The following is a 21,733-nucleotide window of genomic DNA, read 5'->3' as shown; positions in this document are numbered from 1 at the left end:
TTTTCTAGCCCTGTTTATACAGTATAGCCTCATGTAGTGTATGATTGTGGTTGATTTGTTTCAGAGTCAGGTGGTTTTCATCCTGTTCTTTAAAGCTGATCCCTCCTTCTCTTAATCTCATGAGGAACAAACCAATTACATTTTGCAAAGTCAGTCTTTATTGTACTTTATCCGACCTTGAGGCACTCTGGTCACTGATACAGAGCTGCATAGCTAAGTTCTAGCACATTCTACACATTCCACAATACAACACAACGCTAACACTACAACCTGGGATATGTTTTTATGCGTTTGTCCCACTTTATCCCTGATCTCCCATTGCTGTGCACAGAGTCTCCTGACGGAGAACCAGGGTGTGGTTGATGCGCTCGGGGTTGATGTGAAAGAATACCAGCTCATGGCCTCCTGTTACCAGCTGCTGATCCAGGTCTTACACACCACCTTCAGCTGGTAAGTTCCAGCACCCCTCTCTTCTCATTGTGGGCTACACCCCTTACAGACTGAGCCAAGAACTAAGAGAGATGGAGATGAGCTGCTGTTTCTGGTGCTGGATTGCCACATGTCTGAGCATGTAATAGCTAAGAAAATTGTTGTGAAGGGTCTATCCATCCATTATTCACCACATCTTCTGATTCAGGCCAATAGGGGATCCGGAGCCTATCCTGGCAAGCAATGGGGCGGCCTTGGGTTCAATTCCTGTGTGGCTGTCTGCGTGATGTTTGTAGGTTTTCTCCATGTTTGTATGAGTTTCCTCCAGGTGCTCTGGTTTCCTCCCACAGTCCAAAGACATGCTGGTAGGTCAATTGGCTATTGAGATAATTGGCCCTTGTGAGAGTGTGTCTGAGTCTGCCCTGTGATGGACTGGCTTCCTATCCAGGTTGTATCCTGCCTTATGCTAGCAGCCATATCACCCTGCAACTCACAACTGGCAACCCACTGAAACGAAGCAGCTGTGAGCCTGGGATACGCTAAAGTTGCTGCTTGGAGAGGTGTTAGTGGGGCCAGCAGGGGGTGATCACTGTAAAAAGGCGTCCTTTGGATGAGATGTAAAATAGAGGTCCTGACTCTCCGTGATCATTAAAAATCCCAGGGTGTTTCTCAAGAAGAGTGGGGGTGTAACCCCAGCGTCCTGGCTAAATTTCCCATTGGCCCATACCAATCATGACCTTCTAATAATCTCCATCTATAAATTGGCTACATCACTCTGTTCTCCTCCCCACTAATAGCTGGTGTGTGGTGAGCGTTCTGGCGCACTATGGCTGCCGTCACATTATCCAGGTGGATGCTGCACATGTGTAGTGGTGGAGGGGAGTCACCATTACCTGTAAAGCGCTTTGAGTGTAGTGTCCAGAAAAGCGCTATATAAGTGTAAGCAATTATTATTATTATGCCCTTTGTTTGCTGGGATTGGCTCCGGCTCCCCTGTGACCCAATATCCTGTATTCTGTATTGGATAAAGTGCTGGAAAATGGAGGTTTCCTCCATTCTGAAGTGTTAGAGATCTAGTGTTCTAGGCTAATAGGGAAGAGTAATCATTTTGCCTGGTCCTTCTTCTGCTGTAGGAATGGGTTCCTTCAACAGGAGAAGCGCAAGCTGCTGAAGATGGCGCTGGGTGTCCTGGCTGGGCGTCTGAAGGAGAAGGAGGTGGAACTGAGCTTAGAGGAGCAGGTCAGGTAATCTTTCCCTGCCTCCAATCTCCCTGTCTGAGTGTGTGAGAGTGCCATGGTACTACGACTGTACTGTTCTGCTGGGAACAGCTTTTTACAAAAACTCTGACTGATTGGTGCGTCTTTTGAGTAATTCAGCTCCCCCAAAATATTCTTTTCATCTGGTGGTCATAATTGAAAGCGAATGAGGACTGTAGAAATTAGATGAGGCTGTTCAGCCCATTCAGTTCACTGGGTTACTTACAGCTAACTCATCCCAGGATGTCCAGGGCTCAGAATCAGTGGAAGCAACCTACTTTTGTCATTTGCTTCCAATACTTCTTCCCATATGCTTATGGGAACCAGCTACACACCTACACATCTGGCAAACTGTCAATTAGCTCTGCCATTTTCACAGACTAAAAACATGTAACATAACTGTCACGTTACAGTCTGAAACTGATGCTGAAACAAATGCCTGCCGTTTTCCTGCACTGCACCAGGAAAACGTTTTTAAAAAATGGAATGAATTAATCTTCTGTTGATTCGCATTAATGGGTCTCCTTTGTGTACGCTGGGTAAATGAAGGAGTGTTTGTCTTATTTATTTAGATATTTCAGTATGTGAAATCTGGTTGATGATACAGGTAAGACAGTGAACAGTAGTTTCATACACATTGTATGTAGGTTGTTCCTATATATTTACTTAATCTTTTTTAAAATATTCTTGCTTATCTTTGTTGGCAGTACCTGTTTGAAAGTACCTTTGTGGTGTTTGCATTAACGACTCAATTTTGCCAATTTTATGTGTACAAAAAATTGTCTTGCTGATTAATTTGAACTTCCCACTGGCGGCTGTAGGAATGGGCTGGTCAAGTTTTCCTTTAAAATGATTCTTTGTTACAAAGTAACAGCATAAGCAGTTTTATTAAGCACTCCTGAGAGACGTAATTCCTGACATTTCTGTTAGCCTATATGTTCTACAGAGCTGCTAGAAAAGGTTAGTTCTAGTCCTGATGTTGCCCAGCTGTTTCTTGAAAGCATACAGTTGAAATTGCTTCAGTAAATAAGTAGATAGTTTGTTCCACACCCTTAATGTAAAAAAGGGTCCCGTTTCGGGTTTGAAATGTGCTAGCCCCTGTTTTCCGATTGGTAAAGGTCACTTAAAAGGACGAGAACGTTTAGTTCTAGTTCTGACAATAACCTTTATTTTATATAGCGCCTTTAAAGGTGGCTTCTCAAAGCGCTTTACAGAATGAGAACAACAATAAATAAAAATAATACACAAGATAAAACACAATTACAAATTACACAATTGTGAGCATGACTATCATACATTTTTTATTAAAACTAACAAAGGTTTACTTGGGACTGCACTGTGACCTTTCCCGGTCAGCTTGTGTGTTTGAGTATTGGCTGGTGTCTTATGTGTGTTGAGAACATCTGTGTGGGATAAGCGCTGCGCTAACCCAGTTGTCTCTGGTGTTCCCTGTCTGTGCAGGCACAGCTTCGAGTACCTGCTGAATTTCCGCAGCAGCATGCCCACCTGCTGCACAGCTCTCTCCCTCATTCAGCTGCTGATACTGATTGCAGAGTGTGCCGGACCCAGTAACTCTGCTTACCGAGAGCAGCTAGGTATCCAACAACATCCGTACGCATCTGTTCATGTCCTGATGAGGGCTGAGGGTGGGGCAGAGGCTATATCAAGCTGCGAAATGTCCGTAGTTCCCTGAAAAGAAAGGTTACAACCCAGATAGGGTCACCAGACCCGTCTAGCTCAATTGGCTTGTTGCTACTAACGTAATGGCGAGTTTCAGTAATGTAGCTTTATCCCTTGGCTTTTCTTCCAACCAGCCTCTATTGCCCGGCGTTTCCTGTGCCAGGAGTGGGTTCTGCCCAGTGGAGAGCGAGAGAGGGGGAACAAACACAATGACACATTGCAGACCCTCCTCAGGTACTCGGCTTTAGATTCTGCTCAAAACAAGTTGCTAAAACAGCCCCCCATGAATTGCAGTAAAACCAACACTGCCATCTAGTGGCCACATTCAGGAAATGTTAAAACATATTGATGGTTTCTTACTACCTTTCATTGTGGAGAGATAAGTTCCAAATACAAGATACAGTTTCATAATACAGTTTGTGCAGCAAAACATCATGAAAAATATCAAACAGTTCATGAGCATCAGCTGTCTTCCACTTTGAGGTTCCATTTCTCTCTCCCTTTTTAGCATTTATCTGGAGCACAGTGGTGATGTGCTGAAGGCCATTGAAGAGATTGCTGAGGAAGGGGTGTCTGAACTTGTGAGCAGTGCCAAGGATGGCTGCTCCAAAACCTTCCCCACTCTTAACAGGTAAGCTTGACTGAGGACTTGTCAATGTCCCAGAATTCATTGCTCTGCTGAGTGCTGAACAGAAGTTGTTGCAATAAGAAATGCAATCATTTAGTGTTTAGAATTCCTTTAACATGGTTTAAAACATATCCCCTCTTTCTGTGTCCACAGTTCAACCTCAGCTTGGTTTGTTTTTCACATCCAAGCTCATTTCTTCTGATTTTGTCCACAAGTGAGTTAGTAGGCAACCTTTTCAGTGACATTTGGTTACCAAGCATCTATTCCCTGAGGTCTCTCCCAGTGACTGCAAAAGCAAACACCTGTGCTTGCCCAGCCTGACTCTTCACTGCTTTAAATCTCAGACAGACTTTCCTGGTTTTCTACCGGGGAATGATGATGGAGCTGGAGAAATCTGTCCGCAGGATTCAACCTGGGAAGCAGACGGACTCCAGTGAGGTACAGTATTTGCTGTCGATAGGGAGTGCTTGACATGGGCCTCCACAAAGCACTAGGGTACACAACATTGTGTGTGCTTGTGATTTTGTCACACTTGTGCTGCTTGATTATCTCAAGCCTGAATGGTCTGACTGGGAGATATGACCCAGTCATATCTCTGAAAAGTGTTAACTTTCAGAGATTTATAACAAAATATTAGCAATAATGCCAAAATGAAGACTTTGATGTCTTTGACCTGATCTTTTTCAGTCAATCATAACTAAAAATTAAATGTGAAAAATAGCACCATAACAACTTTAAGAAAAAACAGCAACTGCAGCTTATTTTTGTTTTACAGTTAATCTGTTGTTCTGTATAGCTGCTGTCAGCTGTTAAAACAAAGCCATTGTGCTCTAGTTTCTTCCAAGCATGCTAATAATTAATAATTTGTTACACTTATATAGCGCTTTGCTGGACACTCCAATCAAAGTGCTTTACAGGTAATGGGGACTCCCTCATGTGCAGCACTCATGTGCAGTCCCACCTGGATTATACGACAGCAGCCATAGTGCGCCAGTACTCTCACCACACATCAGCTATCAATGGGGAGGAGAACAGAGTGATGAAGCCAGTTCATAGATGGGGATTATAAGGAGGCCATGACTGATAAAGGGGAAATTTAGCCAAGATGCTGAGGTTACACCCCTACTCTTTTCAAGAAACACACTGGGATTTTTAATGACCTCAGACAGTCAGGACCTTGGTTTTATGTCTCATCTGAAGGACGGTGCCTTTTACAGTACAGTGTCCCCGTCACTATAGGCATTAGGACCCACACAGGCTACAGGGTGAGGCCCCATCACTAATACCTCTTCCAGCAGCAATCTTAGTGTTCCCAGGAGGTCTCCCATCCAGGTGTGAGTTGCAGGGTGATGTGGCTGCTGGTAGAATGGAGGAAAAAAACACAACTGGGAAGGACAAGGAGATCCATTGTGGTTCAACTTGTAAGGTTGCCCACTGTGAGCACAGGCTGGACTCTGTGATCCAGATGTGTCTGGTGAACTAGCCAGCTGTAACTGAGGTTCCCCAAATGGTGAAGCACTGTCTCCGGTGGCACTGGGATTAGTGGACCAGGGACCGCTCAGCTCCCAGATGCCCTCTGAGAGATCTGGGATGCATGCAGGCTTGAAGTAAAGTTGGTGAGGGACGCCCCTCTCCTCTAATAGGCACTGATCCCCCTGGCTGGCTGTACAGGCTGTATGGTGCTGTGCAGCCTGTAGCCTGTCACAAATGAATGGCTAGACTGATGGGTGGTTTGGAAGAGTCTGTCTTCACTTCCTTATTCTCTCCCTGTGGAAACAGGGGTAATACAGTAGCAGTATTGAAAGATCTAAATTTTTGATGGTACAGCATATAAGAAAAGGGGGCAGCACGCATTAGCCACGCAGTACTGGGGCCCTGGGGTCAATTCCAGACCTGGGGTGCTATCTGCATGGGGTTTGTAGGTTCTCCCCGTGTTTGTGTGGGTTTCTTCTGGGTACTCTGGTTTCCTCCCACAGTCCAAAGACATACTGGTAAGTGAATTGAATTCTGGGAAAATTGGCCCTGGTACAACTGTTTGTGATTGTGTCTGCCTTGAGATGGACTGGCGTCCCGTCCAGGGTGTATCCCTCCTTGTGCCCATTGCTTGCTGGGATAGGCTCCAGCTCCCCCGCAAACTTGTATTGGATTAAAAGTGGATAGAAAATGGATGGGTTGATATAATAAAAAAAAACAATTAAGATTTTAAAAGATAAAAGACCGTGGCAGTAACCGTGATCTCTGTCTTTTTAGACGCAGACTGAGAAACTCCGTATCTGGAATCTGGCAGTACGAGACTTCCACATCCTGGTGAATCTGGTTAAGGTGAGCGGAGGGCTCAGCTGAGGGTCGTACAAGTCTTGAGCACTGTCCCTGCTGGACACTGTAACTGGTGGACACACACTGTTCTCATTTATTTAGCGTATTCAGCATGGAGAAATGGAATGTTCCGTTGTCTTGAAAACCAACAACAACAAAATTGTTTCGCAAATGCTCTTAAAAATGTACTTTTCCTTTAAGCTTCAATAATTGTGGAGAGAGAAGATTCAAAGTGTGTGCTGCATTATGATTAAATGGTGTTTCCAGGTGAATTCCAGAGGGAGAGGAGATTGTTTGGTTCTGTTCATATAAAAACACATTCAGTCACTCTGGTTCTGTATGGAAGGTCGGCCCTGCTAGTATTGACTCCTGAGATGCTTATTCATTTTCTGTTCTGATTCTGAAAATAGACACTGTCATTTTGATATGCAGGAATTGCATTCCAATCATGCACAGCCAAGGGACTGTTTGCTTGTCTTCATATGTAAGCCTGCTTCTAGATACAGTTATTAGGTTTCTGTAAAAAGAATTTTCTTTTACATCTCTAGGTTTTTGACAGCAGATCTGTGCTTGGTGTGTGTTTAAAGGTTAGTGTGCCTTTTAACAATGTTTATGCACAATATTCTATTTTCAACTATATTGATAATAGCAGTAATAAAATAAACACACATACAAAGTGTTTTGTAAGGCAGCACTTAATTCTGGACTAGGGTAAATTCTTTGAGGAGTTTCAGTGATCTCATGCATTCATGTGGCTTTTCTCCAGGCACCCTGGTTTCCACCTACCTTCTACATACATGCAGATTAGGCTAATCAAACATAACCTGATCGTATGTGTGTGGCCCTGCAATGGACTGGATTCCTGTACAGAATGAAGTCTCACCTCATGCCCTATGCTTATAGTATAGTCTCCTGATACCAGGAATAAGTGCCTTTTTGATAATGGATTTATGGTGGCTAGTAATTGTGGAGTGAAAATATGAACTGTGTTTCCTGTGATTGTTACTTATGTTGTTGTTTTATACCACTGCCCTATCAGTATGGACGCCTTTTTGTGGAAGCTTTCCTGAAGCTCGGGATGCCATTATTAGATTTCAGCTTTAAGAAGCACAAGGTAAAGCAGCATCTTGAATACATCTTCAAAAGCACAGAAGGGTCTTCAAATTGCCTTCCCTTTTGAAACACCTACACAAAATTAAAATTCCATATTCAGTTAAGGGGCCTGTCTCCTACCAACTACAAATGACCAAATTATCACTGAAACATTCAGGATTTAGATGTCTGCCAGCTCTTGCTCAGTTCATTTGCTTGTCCTATCAGTTTTCAGCTGTTAACAGCTGTCCTCTTAAAAACAATCTTTTGTTTCTTAGTTTGCATTTTCCATCTGTTAACTGACTTGTCACCCCTTCCCTTCCAAAACACAACCATGTGTATTTCTTTCAGTTCCATATCATTTCATGTACGGCCCTGTCCATTTTAAAGTGTTGCAGATTAACTGTGTTCAATATCTTTAAGTCTTTAGTTTTAAGGTAAACTAAGCAAAAGTGTTCTTGTTTCCCTCATGGCTTTGTGTGCTGCAGGAAGACGTGCAGACCTTGCTGAAAACATTTCAGCTGAGCACCAGACAGCTTCATCACGTGTGTGGGTACTCAAAGGTAATTATTACATACAGTAAGACCAGGAAAAGTTGCTGCACTGAAAAGGGTCAGGCTGACTGGATAATATTCCAATTCTATATAGACTGAAAAGCTTCCCTTGGCCAGTAGGCCAGTAGCTAAACAGTCTCCTTCACTGACAAGTTAAAAGAGAATCACAGATGTGTCCCTTCACAACAAAGTGGAGTGGTCAGTTGTGATGTCTGGCACTGACTGGAAGTACTGTATAACGTTCTTTACTGTGTTGTTCCACAGACTTGTGGGTTCAAAGGTCGTTCTGTGTGTTTCTCTCTGCGCAGCAGAATGGAAGACCAGTTTGTGTGCTCTGACCCTGATGTGTTGTAGCTAGCTTTTTATGTTTTTGTGAGAACCAAGGTTTAAACCTCTATGACTTTTTCTTTTGGTCAAGTTTCCAGCACATTAACATTGTAAAATGTCTTTATTTTTCCTTATTGCTCAAGCCAGAGTATCACCTAAACCTTGAGATTCTGGTTTCAGATCCGACAGGACACAGGACTGACAAATCACGTGCCGGTGCTGAAGAAGACCCTGGAGCAGTTTGTGTATCGCGTGAAGGCCACGCTCGTCCTGAACAGCTGCCAGGAGGCTTTCTGGCTAGGAAACCTCAAGAACAGAGACCTGCAGGTATTGCTACATTACCAACCGCATAGCCTTTAAAAGGGCAAAAAGGACATTAGCACCTGGGACAAAGTGTTTTCCCAGGTGCAAATGCAAAGTAAAAGCAAAAACAGTTTTGTTATAGTTTAAATACAAAGAAGATCATAACAAAATGCCTTTAATAATATTTCATTTGCACTAGATTTGTCTGGCTGTGCTCACTAAAGAAGAATATAAACCAAAGGATAAATCATGGATATCTAGAAGTTTTGACTTGTACAGCTTCACAATGTAATGTGAGGTTAACATTCTCTGCAACGCTTGTGTTTTTACATAAAATTTCTGTTTTCCTGAGCACAGTGCGGTCTTGTGAGCCCGTCACCTTTTTTTTTCTTCATTTCTGTGTCTGCGGTGTTCCCTAGGGTGAGGAGATCTTGTCGCAGAGATCTCAGGCCAGTGACGAGGAGGATGAACAACAGGTCTCACAGCTGCCAAAGGAGCAGTCTGAAGAAGAGGTACTGGGGCTCGTTTTCTCGTTTCTAGAGTCTGACTCCGACCTCTGCTACTGTCGCACACAGTCACTTGAAATCCTGCAGTCGAGGCTTCTTTTCTTCTGAGCAGGCCCAATGAATGACGGTGTTGGACTCGGAAACAGTGGGGCTAGCTAGCTTGGTTATTGGATGCTGTCTGCTTGTCCAGTCTGGTTATCTAAAGTACAGTGAAGTGAATCAACCACAGGCAATTTCCCGTTCCTTTTTATTGCTCAAACCAGATCATACATCTCTGAGGATTCATAGCCAGACAGCTCGTTCCAACTCAGTCTTGACCCCCTTGCATCTGGATTTAACAGCAGTGCTGAATGGAACAGTAGTGGAGGTGGGATTTATCCACAGCAGAGTTCCTTAATGTGAACCTTCACTTCACCCAATTCATGGTGTTTTTTATGTCAATTCAGCAAAACGTGCAAGATCTTTTCTTACATAAGCATATCCTGCCCTACATAGAGTGATCTTTTTAAAAGGTCAATCTTTGTTATGTTCTGTAGATAAGATAAGTAGAGTTTCTCAGTTAATTATTACAGTACATGCTTTGCCAGGGCCTTTTCAATGAGGTACACACATACTTCATCAAGCACCCAAGATGTGATGTATATTTCTATATATCTAAAATTGAGTTTGAAATTGAATACCTGGTAAGATAATTCACAAGATCATACTTACCTCTTCAAATTGTACACATTTTGTTTTCTTAAAAAAGTCAGCCTCCTAAATAATGCTCCATCGTCCTTTATATTGCCAATATATAAGTAACAGTATTATGAAGGGTTCCCTCCTTTCCCTAAAAATGTCCGTATTTTATCTGATCTGATTCCACACTTGGTGGAGGAGTCCCAGCTTTGCAGTTCTTAGTTTCTGAAAGTGAACTTTCATTTCCAGGCTTTTACCCATTTAACTTATTCTAAAACTACATGAAATTTTGCACAGTCATGTAAAAAAAAGTATACCCCTTTACGGATTGATGGTTTTACAGATTAAGACATATCTGACTTTCATTTAGTCCTCAAGTCCTAACAGTAGATAAATCTAACCTTATGTGACCGGTAACTTTACTTTGTCATTTTTATTTATTAAACAAAAAAATCAGGCTACATTCAGTAGCTTTGTGTGAATAAGTAAGAGCACCCCATGATTTAGTAACATGCAGTCCCCTCTTTAGCAGCGATAACCTGAAGTAAACATTTCCTGTAAGAATTTATCAGTATCTCTCCTCACTTGGGAGGGATTCTGGCCAATTCCCCCTTTACAATACTGCTTCAGATTGGAGATGTTTGAGTGCATCTGTTTATGCACAGCTCTCTTTAGGTCCTGCCACAACATCTCAATGGGGTTGAGGTCTGGACTTTAACTGGACCATTCCAGAATCCTGATTCTTTTCTTTTTCATCCATTCAGTTGTACTGTAGATTTACTGGCATGTTTTGGATCATTGTCCTGTTGCATGATCGCCTTGTGGCTAAGCTTTAGCTGTTGGACAGATTGTCTCACATTTTCCTCTAAATTGCACTGGTATAGTGAGGAATAGTGGTGGACTCAATGATTGTGAGGCATCCAGGTCCTGTGGCTGCAAAGCAGGCCCAAATCATCACCCCTCCACCACCATGCTTGACGGTTGGAATGAGATTCTTGGCCAAACAGTTTTACGTAACTGTATTCGCCCAGTTTCCAACTTCACACTCGTACATCACACGAGATTAAAGGAAATTATATTTTTAATGAACTACCTTCCTATTTTTGTATTTAATCAGCTTCTTTAAAGAAAAGTATGAAGTGAGAGCTCTTTATTTTAGTTTCAAAAATTAAAACTCATTATTTCAAAAATTCACCGAATGATTATTTATTTTTACTTTCTTTAAAATAATAAGCTGGGTAATTTCAATGGCGGAGAGTAAATCATTTTACTTAAGTAGGCTCACAGCCAAAGTGAGTCATAATATATTAAGACATAAAACATTAAGAAAAATGTTGCAGGACTTTGTCAAAAAAGTCCATTCCCTAAAACTGAATAAGTAAAATCCAAAAGTTAAATGCTTGTATGCATGTATAAGAAACAATTCATGTATATGGAGTCCAGTACTTGTAAAAGCAGAACTCAGTTTTTCTCTTTTGGGTGCCCAGTATAGTTTCTGAATATGAAAGAAAAAACTGTCGTGTCTTTCTGCAAGTTATCTTCCTATGGCGATATTGATGAAAAACTTGGAGCTTGTTCCAGGTCACTCTGAGCTCTGTCTGGATACTTTGTGTTTTCACTCCATAGTAAATTAAGGTGTATCACTTTCTCACTTTTATCACAAGAACAGACATCAGATTATATAACACAGTTTTCTACCATTGTGTCAAAAGCAAATTTAATTAAAAACCGGGTTCATAAAGTCCAACTTTTCATTAAATTGCCTGTCTTTTTTTCCACTAACACTCGTTTGCTGCTTCATCTTCTCTTTGCTCACCAAGTCCCATGATCCAAAATGCCCTTTAGGCAGTTGCAATGTTTAAATAGTGAGATCCAGCCAGTAGAATTCTGGGTTGATTAATACACTGAGTGTGCTAACTTTATTTTTTAAGAACAAGTAGAATGTGGACAGGTTATTTGTAATATTAATATTACATATTCAATCTTGAAGGTGCAAAACATCAGCTGTCAGTAAAAAAAAGGGGGCAAAAAGCTAAATTAGGCAAAAAAAAAAGAATTGAATATGAGACATTTCCAGCAAAAATGGGACTCATTTCATCTTTTGAGGTCCCCGCTTCCCCTGGGACAGCTTCTTCATCCTTGGTTTACAGCGTGTTTTGTCTCCTCTTAAACAGGAGGAGAAGAGCGACTCTGAAGCTAGGAAGAGCGGCCAGGAGAACGAAGAAAGTACCGATGACTCGGATTAGACGCCCCCTGGTGGAGAGAGGGCCACAGGACTTGGCAGGTCCCTTAGAGCTGCTGTCAGTGTGGCCTGGTCCTATCGTGTCTGTATGGCCTCCTCCAGCCTCACAACTCTACCAGCGCTCCAGACAGCGTTGTAGTCTACTGCCAGTGACATACTCATTCTGCTAAAGCTATTCATCATCATAAGTGGTGCAGCTATGGATGATGAGTCCAAACGGTTTTACACAGATATACAGCGAAAGTTAAGAATTTAGCAGTGGTCACAGAAGAACGAACACTGTTTTGACTTTTTATTGAAGTGGATAAAGAAACTGTGTTCAGACCATTCACTGCTCTATTAAACTAGTGTAAACAGGCTTATACTAGTTTACTTTAATTCATCTTAATTAGACTTCAGATGGAAACATTAATTCTATCTTTGTTTACACCCACTCCACTGGTAGTATCTAGATGTAACCTGTACTTAATCTTAATCTCGAGCTCATTTCATCCATGAGCTCTTCTTTAAAAGGACCCTTCTTCACAACATACTGTAGTAATGTGCTGCTGAATTGGTAGAAATGTTTAAATTCTAAATATGGAGTCGAAAGGATTTTAATTTAATTTTGTTTAGGCAAATAGCCACTTGGGAAATGGAAGACAGAGTGAAAATTACTCCTGGAAAACAGAGTTGGGGATCCAAATTGAAGTATTTGTATTAGGATGATTTGCAAAGCTGAACAAGATGGAATATTTTGATATAACCTAGATTTACACAGTAAAGTTCTCTGAAAAAAAGACTGTATGTGAGGTTTCTAATGTAGTATACATTCATGCAGGTCATTTTTATTTTGTAACTTTGACGTTGTGGAGTTCTAAATAAAAACATTGCACGTTTAAAGCTTGTTAAATAACATGTTATTCAAAAGAAAACGGTTTATATCGTTTTGGGGAAAAAATATTAGTTTTATGTGAATGTTAACTCAGTTTAAAATGATCTTTGTGGCTTGTACACTTTATTACGACTGTTTTTGTACAGCACTTAAAAAGTTATTGTTCTAAATATAAATTATCTGTCCAATACATAGATGTGATATCCTGTTTGAAGTATAATTTCTATAAAGACATAATTCTGAGCGAAGATGGTACTCTTGTCATTTTAATTTGTTTTGGGTCTCTCCAAAAATATAAAATATAAAAAATAAAAAATGAAAATTTAAACACACTCAAGTTCAAAGGGAATAACTATGCAAAATTATGAACTCGGTCGTGTTTGGAAACGGTAAGATCTATCGGCTTTTGCGCTCTGCCACTACAGCGCAGAAAATAGCTGAGGATGACAGCAGCAGGAAGTCTGTCTGTGATTTAGTGATTTTGAGGAAGGCTCAGCCGTTCCTGCCGAACAAAAAGGCATAGATTATTAACCTGGGACACGTATGTAAAATGGCAACTGCTGTCTTTAACTAGGAAATCTAATCTCCACCTTGTAACAACGAGTCTTGGTCTTCTTACCTAGTACCTTCCTTTCAAAGGATGTTGATGGGACAGCTTCAGCTCTAAGCTGGTCGGTACCAATATTCACTAAAGGTGGAGGAGGAAAAAAGGCTATTTTTGTTTTTTTTTTCTTAGTGCTTTACGTATAACGTATTATACTTTTAGCAAAGTGTTATAGCTTTCTGTTTACGGCATAGAACGATCGCTTAGAGATTTTTGTATTTCGTACAACCCCCCTTGAGCGAAGTGGAACTTGGTGTATGCAGGAAGCTGTATGGCATGTCGCTGTGTTTAGGGAAATAAGCGGTGCACCTACTCTTTGCGTCCTGCTTTTGGAAAAATTCTTGTGTCCACGTTAACGGATGTAATAATTACACGGCACTTGAATGCAAAAAAAAAAACACAGGTCCTAGCTGTTGTTTAAGACCGGGTTAAAGGACGCATTAGAATCCGACGGGTTTATGTACTTTGATCATTGCTTACTTGTGAAAAGGTAGATTTAATCAGAGCTTGATAGCGTCACCCCAAGAGCCAACGGGACAGGTGTATTGCCTTATTTTGTAAGACGTAAAAACGAGCAAAAACAACAACAACACAATCCTTGTGCCTCCGATTGATCTTATTGATGATCATGTCTGATCTGGTATTGCTGGCGCCGATTGCCTTTCTGTTACTGGGTCTGTTGCTCACTATTCTGGGGTATGTGCTGTATTCGGGACTGTTAACGGAAATCATCGTCCGGACTGGATCTCCCCCGATCAGGAATATCACCATTGCCTACAAATTCAAACAGGGTCCGTATAAGGAGTGCGGATCTCTCTTCACCGAAAGCTGCAGCATCGGCCCGAAGCTTTCTTCAATCGGTGTGTACTATGATGACCCTAAACAGGTGAGCTGGCAACGGGTGTCATTCTCCGCCTGTTCAGTTTTAGCATTTCGACACAATTGCAATTTTTAACTGGATCCGATCCGATAGGATTTTGTAAGAAACACGCGATTGTTTAAGGGCAGTTAATTTAGGTTTTATTGAAGCCAAATTCAGCTTTCCAGCCTGTACTAAGAACTTTATTGGATAGGTTTCAAGTGGCACCTTTGGGCATGGAAATCGCAAGCGTGGCACTTCATATTCTGGAATTTCCCTGCAAGTAGCAGGGAAGTAGCCTGCTACTTTAATTTAGCCTCTGGAAAAAGTGATGAGGTGGGCCGTGGCACTGAATCCAGACATGGTATTCATGGCTAAGTCTCATTTAGCCCGAGCATGTGTATTTTATAAACCTAACCACCAGTTTCTGTTCAGGGTTTCTGTTTTTATGTCATTACGTCACTTCCAAGACAAGCAGTGATGTCAAATGATCAAATAAACCTTCCACGAAAATGTTTTAGCCACAGTTTTTAAAACTTGTAATTTATTATTTTTGTCTTGTGGCCATCTTCGGATGTCACGTACTGTATGTCAAATGAAGCCAAAACTCTCTTCAGAAACTTTGGAACACCTTTGATGTTATAATAATAGCGATAAAAGTGATCAGTGCCATAAAAATATTAGAACCGTTCTGGAATTTGTTGCAAGTCAATGAAGATGATGACAGAGACAGTATGTGCAGCACATCGACTGCAATCAGAAGAACCTTGCACTGAAAGTAGCACACACTTGTGAGCATTTACTTTGCTATTTATACCATGGTATTTCTGCACTTTTGTTTAGTCCTACTGAAGAGTTACTGTAGTTTTTTTTATTATTTCTAAGGTTTTAACATGTCATGATTTTCCCAATACTTGGGAATACTATGTCTTAATACTAGTTCTTGTTATCAGAGCTAATCTTGTTTAAAATGATGGTGTTTTTAAAGGCAAAAACTTGTTGAAATATGGGAAATGACAGTAAAAATGTGGCAAATCCATCATGAAAGTGCACAAATGCTATTGAAATTTACCTAGTTAAACTTTTGTAGGGGTCAGGCCCATTAAGTCGGGCCTTAGGTTTTTATGTTCTATAGGCTGTTCTGCTTAGAAGGTGTTGTTCAAGACCAGAGGAATCCTGTTATGGCCATACATATTTAAATACACATGCGGAAGGAGATGGTTAATATATACTGCAAACAAAGAAATGCCAGATTATGAACTAAGCAGGCAATGTTTACTAATCCTTCTTTTCCTTCTAAAGTAGGGCTGAAAGGGTTTTCTCTTGGCACATCAGTGCCAGGCCTGAAACTGTGTTGTTGAGTTGCTGTGCTGCTGTGAACTTGCTCTTATGGCACAGCAGTTGCCTTGTCGTAATAGTGCCCAGGAGCTCTTATAGTATTATCTACTCATGTTCCTGGCAGAAAGCTTAGACTGCTCTGAAAAATACTTTGTGCGTATGAGTTTGAAGGAAGGTTCCTTTTTTTCATTGCACTTTCTATTTCAAAGGTTTTTGTTTTCCTTAGGATAGCAGTGCTGTCATAAAATAACAGCCAGCTGTACTGCATTTTTAATTGTTTTCTTTTAGGAGTTCCTGTCCTTTGATTGACAGATGAAGTAAAATTGTTTTTTGTTGTAGGGTGGAGGATGGAGGTGGCTTTATTTCACAAACAAAGAGGCCTAATGCACATATAACGGAAATTATATTAAATGTTTATATTTTCAGAGATAACTTTGTAGACACATTTGGAAACATTAGAGACAGTGTTAACGAATTTTTGGAGGTATTAAAGAATGAACTTGTGCTGGCACTGTGATTTTTGGACAGAATTTGTGATCGTTTGTTGTTTAGCATGGAAGTTTCCAGCATTTCCAATGAATTTAATACTTGGTACATGTAGCAAAGAGTGGAATAAATCATTACAATGTGCATGACAAATATTTTTTGTATACTATATGTTTTGGAATGACATTGGACACCTGTGCCTTTCAGCATATGCATTTGTTCTTGGACTGTTGAATCCAGATGAAATGGTTTCCTGAAATGAGTCTGCTCTCTTAGTGTTTATTTTCTGGATCCTCAACAGGTCAGAATCATTAAAAGAATGAGCTTCAGTCTGAGTTTACCTTCACATGTAAACACTTGCCTTTGATGGAAAAACAAATAAGGATTGTTAGACATTATTTTATTCTTTGTGTCTTTCTGATGTTTTTTGTTTTTGAAACAGTGGTTCATGCCACAGGTCTACATCATAACATTGTAAACATCAGATCCCAAAAGAATACAGAAACTAGTGTAAAGAAACTATTCTAAATATTCAAGGCATGTTGAAAATTGATTGTTTTTTTAAGGGTCTCTTGACACATACTGCATTGTTTTTTTTCTGCCTCCATAGATTTTCACATTGTTTCCCAAGTTTCCTTAGAAAGTGTAACTGGAAATAACTGATGTATTGAAGCCAACAGCTCCAATGGGCATTAAGTCACCAAAGGTATTTCTTTTAAAATAAGGCCCTTGCTGTTTTCCTTTCTAGTGAAACAAGCTTTATTCCAGTAAACAGCTGGTGAGGCCTCCTGTTCGCCGTTTTTTATAGAAGTCCAGAGTCGAAGCCACCAAGAGTGGCAAAATACATACTCGTTGCCTTCCAATGGTTCTAAAGAGTTGGAATCTGCTGATAAAGTGTTCTGATAATGGCCTTGTTTTTTTTGGCAGGTCTAGGAGGGCTTGGGTGGTGAAAGTCAAATGAACGCATTACCAACTTCATCACATGCTTTTGCAGCTCCCTGTCTTTGTTGTCTCTGTACACAACAGGCACAATCCTGAGTGGGGAAAAAAAACAAGAATGAATAGGGGGTTTTGTGGACTCCCTAAACAGAGCTTTTCTTGGTGCAAATGAAGGAACTGTGCTGGGAAGGGGGTCTACTGTGTTAGATCATCTTTCTGTGTTTTTTTTTAATGATTAGTTGCTAGATGATTAGAAGAGAACAACGAAAGAGGATAATTTGGTAGCCCTCCTGAAAGCTTTTATGCCACCAAGCGAGGAAGCTATAGATTTTGGATAAAAGGCATTTTAATTTTTAACCCTGGTCACAAATTAGCAATACTAGAATTTCTTTACACTCATCTCTTGCCTTTTTTCTGGGTCAGGTTAAATAGTAACTTTGTTCCTGGAAAATTATGCGATTTGTTCTTACCTATGGGGAGCACTGCAGCCCAACACTCTTTGCACTCATTTCTTTTGTAAATATGTTGGCACGATAATCATCCACAGCACGTAATGTATATGAACTGTAGGATGTGGACGAGCAGTAAGAACAAACATTACTTTTCTCTGAATGCAGGTTTGTTGTTTTCTAGAGATTTGGTTCTAATGAACCTGATACAGCTTGAGAGGTATGTGAAATACACATCCCTTACTTCTGATGAAACGATTACACTTTTCTGGAGACTATGAGTTGTTAGATAGCTGAGTTCTGAAGCAGTTGAGGTCATAATTCAGTAACTGTGAAAGCTGATTGCTTGTCAAATCGCTGTAGTTAACTATTTGAAGGTAAGTGGAAGTGTCTATGTACTGTTCTCTCTAGGTATTGTAGGCTGTGATCTCTAAGCACATCTAACCATAGGCTGCAACAGAATGGCTAGAAAGTCACAATATTAGAATTTTGTACTTCGATTTATTGTTAAGCATGGCACAGTGTCGCAGTGGTTAGCATTGCTGCCACACAGTGCTGGGGCCCTGGGTTCAGTTCCTGGGTTTCTGTCTGCATGGTGTTTGTATGTTCTCTCCGTGTTTGGGTGGGTTTTCTCCAGGTGCTCTGGTTTCCTCCCACATGCTGGTAGATTAATTTGCTTCAGGGAAAATTGTCCCTGGTTTGAGTTTGTGCATGTTTGTGTCTTTGTATACCCTGTGATGGGCTTGTGTGGTGTCCAGGGTGCCTCGTGTCCAGCTCCCCCACAACCCTATATTGAATAAAGCAGTAATTATTATTAAGTGCTTTTGGGTGCCATTATTGTCTTCTTATAGCAGTGTGTGGAAATCCATGTCTTGTCACTGCAGTAGTTTAGAAGGAAACGGTTACACTTTGAAACAATCAGATCAGTCCCAATGCACAAACATATATTTTAACTACATGTGTGTTTTCATTGTACTTTTCCTAGCTGCTGGTTTTCTGTGTCATTGCTGAGGTATGTGTGATTAAGTGTTAGGGGATATAAAGTTATTATGTTTATGTACTTTCCAGAGGAATTCAGAACACTGGCATACCCTCTGATTTAAGAGACTCAAAATCACTGGTAATAGCCCTGCCTAAACACTTAGTCACTACATCCCTATAATGAACTGCAGAACTGTTCTTCAGCTGTGTTTTATTAAATGGGTTTTGTGGGCTTATATTTTTTCTTCTGAGAAATGTTATTTTAGTTTGGGTTCACGGAATAGGAATTGAACAGTCCGACTGTCTTTTAAATAACGATGATTATTAATTGTGTGATAGGTGAACTTATTGAAAGCTGCCCAGACCTCCTTTGCCATCTTGCAATTTATAAAATAGTTTATTACTGTAGGTTAAATCTATGTAAGGGTTCTCCAGAAAACACTGTGACAGGATGTTCCAAATGTTTTTTTTTGCTTGTGCTGGTATGCACTTTCCTTTCAGAAAGTGGATTACAAAACTACAAAGGAAAGGAGGACATTGGGCCTATCTAGCCATTTTCAAACAGCCTGAAATTTATTAAGTGTGATATTCTGTCAGCTAACATTTAAGGAAAATGTAATAGTTATGTAACTTACTTGTATGTAGAAACCCTTGGTTTATAACACATTTTCAAGACTGTCTGCTTGAGTGAAAGTGTAGTCAGATTTTCTCAACACTCATTTCATTGCAGTATATGGAGTTCTTCATCTCTTTAAAAGATGCAGTAGGTAGGCTGGCTGTGAAAGTCTGGGATGTTGGCAAGGACATTTCAGCCCCAGAAAGTACCAGTATGCCTTGTTGAACATTCAACATTAGGATAGCAAGTCTTGTAAAGAGTGTTAAATGTGGCAACAATGAACCAGTACAGGCAGACCATTAAAAGGGTTTGGTTCCTCTTGCTTGTTTAGAAAAAAGTGGCTCATTGATCCAAGAATTTAAATTCATGAAAAACCCAAATAGTGAGCTATAACTTAGCTGGTTTAAAGCTGCTTTAATTTGTTCTAGACACCACCTGCTGTTTTTTACAGAGGTGCTTTCTAATTAAAGCTTTGTTAAATCCAATTCCTCTGTGATTACACTTGTATACTGTTCGGTTGTTAAACCTCAAGTAGTCCATTGGGCTGGCTTTGTCAGTACCATTCTGTGTTTTAAATAAATGTATCAAGTCCCCTTCTAATATCTACAGGACTCAATAAAATGCTGTATTTGTTTCTAATTACTGCCTAGGTTAGTTTTATTAATTTTAATTCCGTACAGTAAATGAAAAAAGAGCCAATGGTGTTGTTGAATAAGATCATCTCAGAGGAAGCAGTATTGGTAGAGATCTGGTTGTCCAACAAGAAGATGGAAGGGCAGTCTGCTTCTTCGTGTCAGCCAAAGTGAAAGTCATTCTGCAGTGATGTCAGACACGGTGTGGCCACATTTTCCAAAGGTCAGTGGCATACTTTCACGGCCCCGCCTTGGAGAAGCAGATGAGATCCAGATTTGCTGACATTCCCTACCCTGTCTGAGGATGAGTGCTCACACCCTGTTGCTAGACTGACTGTGTTGGCCCCATGAAACCGTGCGGTTCAGTTTCTTGAACCCCAAAAAATGTACTGCCCTTCCTTTCGTTTTACACTCTCTGCAATGTTGAGCCCTCGGGGGTACAGCCACTCCCTGACTTACAACATGTAAATCAGATATCATGTAAAAGGTTGTGTGCGGCCTCAGGCTTATTACACATATGGCTTTGTTGGCCAAATGGAAACCATGCTCTTATGTGTCTGTTTTCTGGAATAATCTCCGCCATGTTTTCTCAGTTTTACCCTTTTAGTCCTGCCTGAAAAGTGCTCTGGTGATGTGGAAGTAGCTGGAGTTGTGAAAAGGAGTCATACAACGCTCTGTATGAGTGCAGTTTTATTATTATAGCACACTATGTTATTGCAATGGTGTAATTTTGTTTTTACAACAGTACTGTAATTATAATAATGATAACAGTTGTAAGTGTTCATGTACTGTATAAGAGTGCATTCTCCATCCATCCATTTTCTACCCACTTTCTTCCCATTCAGGGTGTTGGGGGAACCGGATCCTGTTCTGGCAAGTAATGGGCACAAGGCAGGGCACACCCTGGACAGGATGCCAATCACAGGGCAGAGACAGACGCAAGAACACATACACTTTTCCCAAGAGCCACTACCACTATGTCTTTGGACTGTGGGGGCAAACTGGAGCATCTGGAGGAAAAATTCACATGAACACAGGGAAAACATACAAACTCCACACAGATAGCACCCCAGGTCTGAACCTAGGGCCCCAGGGCCACCAGGCAGTAATGCCAACCACTGTGCCACCATGCCACCTGTGCGCTCTCACTTGTGTAAATTTCGGCTTACATAAGCTTGTGCAGAAAAGTACTTATTTGAGTTGAGAAGTATTAACCTGTTAGCGTTTGACTGCTGCACTGCTATATACAGCAGCTGCTCAGAAATAGCATTAATTGAGGTCCTAAGTAACAGAAGAAAAAAGCATAACTCTAAAAGCCAGTGCAGTTGACAGCGTTTGGGAATTCAGTTGACTGAAGTGTCAGAGTTCCCTGGCCCAGGAAGTGTGCTTTCCCTCTGTGGTCAGGCTCTGAGCTCTTGTTTTGGAGAGATTGCGGTGATTCATGTGTGGATTCCTAAGATTAAGCCACTGTGTGACTGAGACGGTAGACCTACTTTCCCAGCATGTAGATCTGTTGAAAGAGAGAAGGAGAGAGAACATTGACGGAAACCAATCTATGTCCAACCAATGCCAGTTACCAATCTAGGTAAAGTAAGTGGCTCAAGGGTACAGCAGCATCACCAGCTTGGATTTTGAACACATGACCCTCTGGTCAAAAGTCCAGAGCCCCAAACACTGTGCCACACTGCCACCAATGGGTGGTATATTGAAATTCACTCCTTCCTAGCTGCCCTCATGAAGAAAGTAAAGTAAATGGACATTATCGTCTATGCTTCTAATTACCACTTTAACAGGCCCGCTAAGTACTGTTTCTTAAGTAAAGGAACAAACTGGCTGCAAAGGAAAAAAGTTAAGGTTAATTTCAGAGTGAAAATATAATATTTTCAGTGTGGAATAAAAAACATAATGTTTTGGGCATTCATAAAAGTGGGAATTTTGTTGTTT

The 21,733-nt window shown here is 40.8% G+C and overlaps 2 protein-coding genes across 3 annotated transcripts in view; both read left to right on the top strand.

The window, feature by feature from the left end:
- Positions 1–12,434, top strand: part of fancd2 (FA complementation group D2) — a 34,215-nt gene extending 21,781 nt beyond the window's left edge. The window contains exons 31-43 of the mRNA XM_088917095.1: positions 332–450; positions 1,563–1,673; positions 3,147–3,280; positions 3,500–3,599; positions 3,874–3,996; positions 4,338–4,431; positions 6,244–6,315; positions 6,858–6,896; positions 7,349–7,423; positions 7,890–7,964; positions 8,463–8,609; positions 9,005–9,097; positions 11,944–12,434. Coding sequence (XP_088773221.1) covers positions 332–450; positions 1,563–1,673; positions 3,147–3,280; positions 3,500–3,599; positions 3,874–3,996; positions 4,338–4,431; positions 6,244–6,315; positions 6,858–6,896; positions 7,349–7,423; positions 7,890–7,964; positions 8,463–8,609; positions 9,005–9,097; positions 11,944–12,015 — 1,254 coding nt within the window. The 3' untranslated portion in view covers positions 12,016–12,434. The remainder of the gene's footprint in view (positions 1–331; positions 451–1,562; positions 1,674–3,146; positions 3,281–3,499; positions 3,600–3,873; positions 3,997–4,337; positions 4,432–6,243; positions 6,316–6,857; positions 6,897–7,348; positions 7,424–7,889; positions 7,965–8,462; positions 8,610–9,004; positions 9,098–11,943) is intronic.
- Positions 12,435–13,302: 868 nt separating this feature from the next.
- The window catches only part of LOC148835232 (testis-expressed protein 264 homolog), a 147,746-nt gene continuing 139,315 nt past the window's right edge, over positions 13,303–21,733 (top strand). Inside the window, exon 1 of one of the 2 annotated variants that reach the window (XM_088915986.1) lies at positions 13,303–14,375. In XM_088915986.1, coding sequence (XP_088772112.1) covers positions 14,112–14,375 — 264 coding nt within the window. In that variant the 5' untranslated portion in view covers positions 13,303–14,111. The remainder of the gene's footprint in view (positions 14,376–21,733) is intronic. The other variant, XM_088915985.1, reaches the window with a different exon arrangement.

Source organism: Atractosteus spatula, chromosome 5 (genome assembly GCF_055471065.1).
Source record: "Atractosteus spatula isolate fAtrSpa1 chromosome 5, fAtrSpa1.hap1, whole genome shotgun sequence".
NCBI classification, from domain to species: Eukaryota; Metazoa; Chordata; class Actinopteri; order Semionotiformes; family Lepisosteidae; genus Atractosteus; species Atractosteus spatula.
The sequence above is the reverse complement of the archived record's forward strand: the minus strand, read 5'-3'. Positions and strand labels throughout refer to the sequence as shown.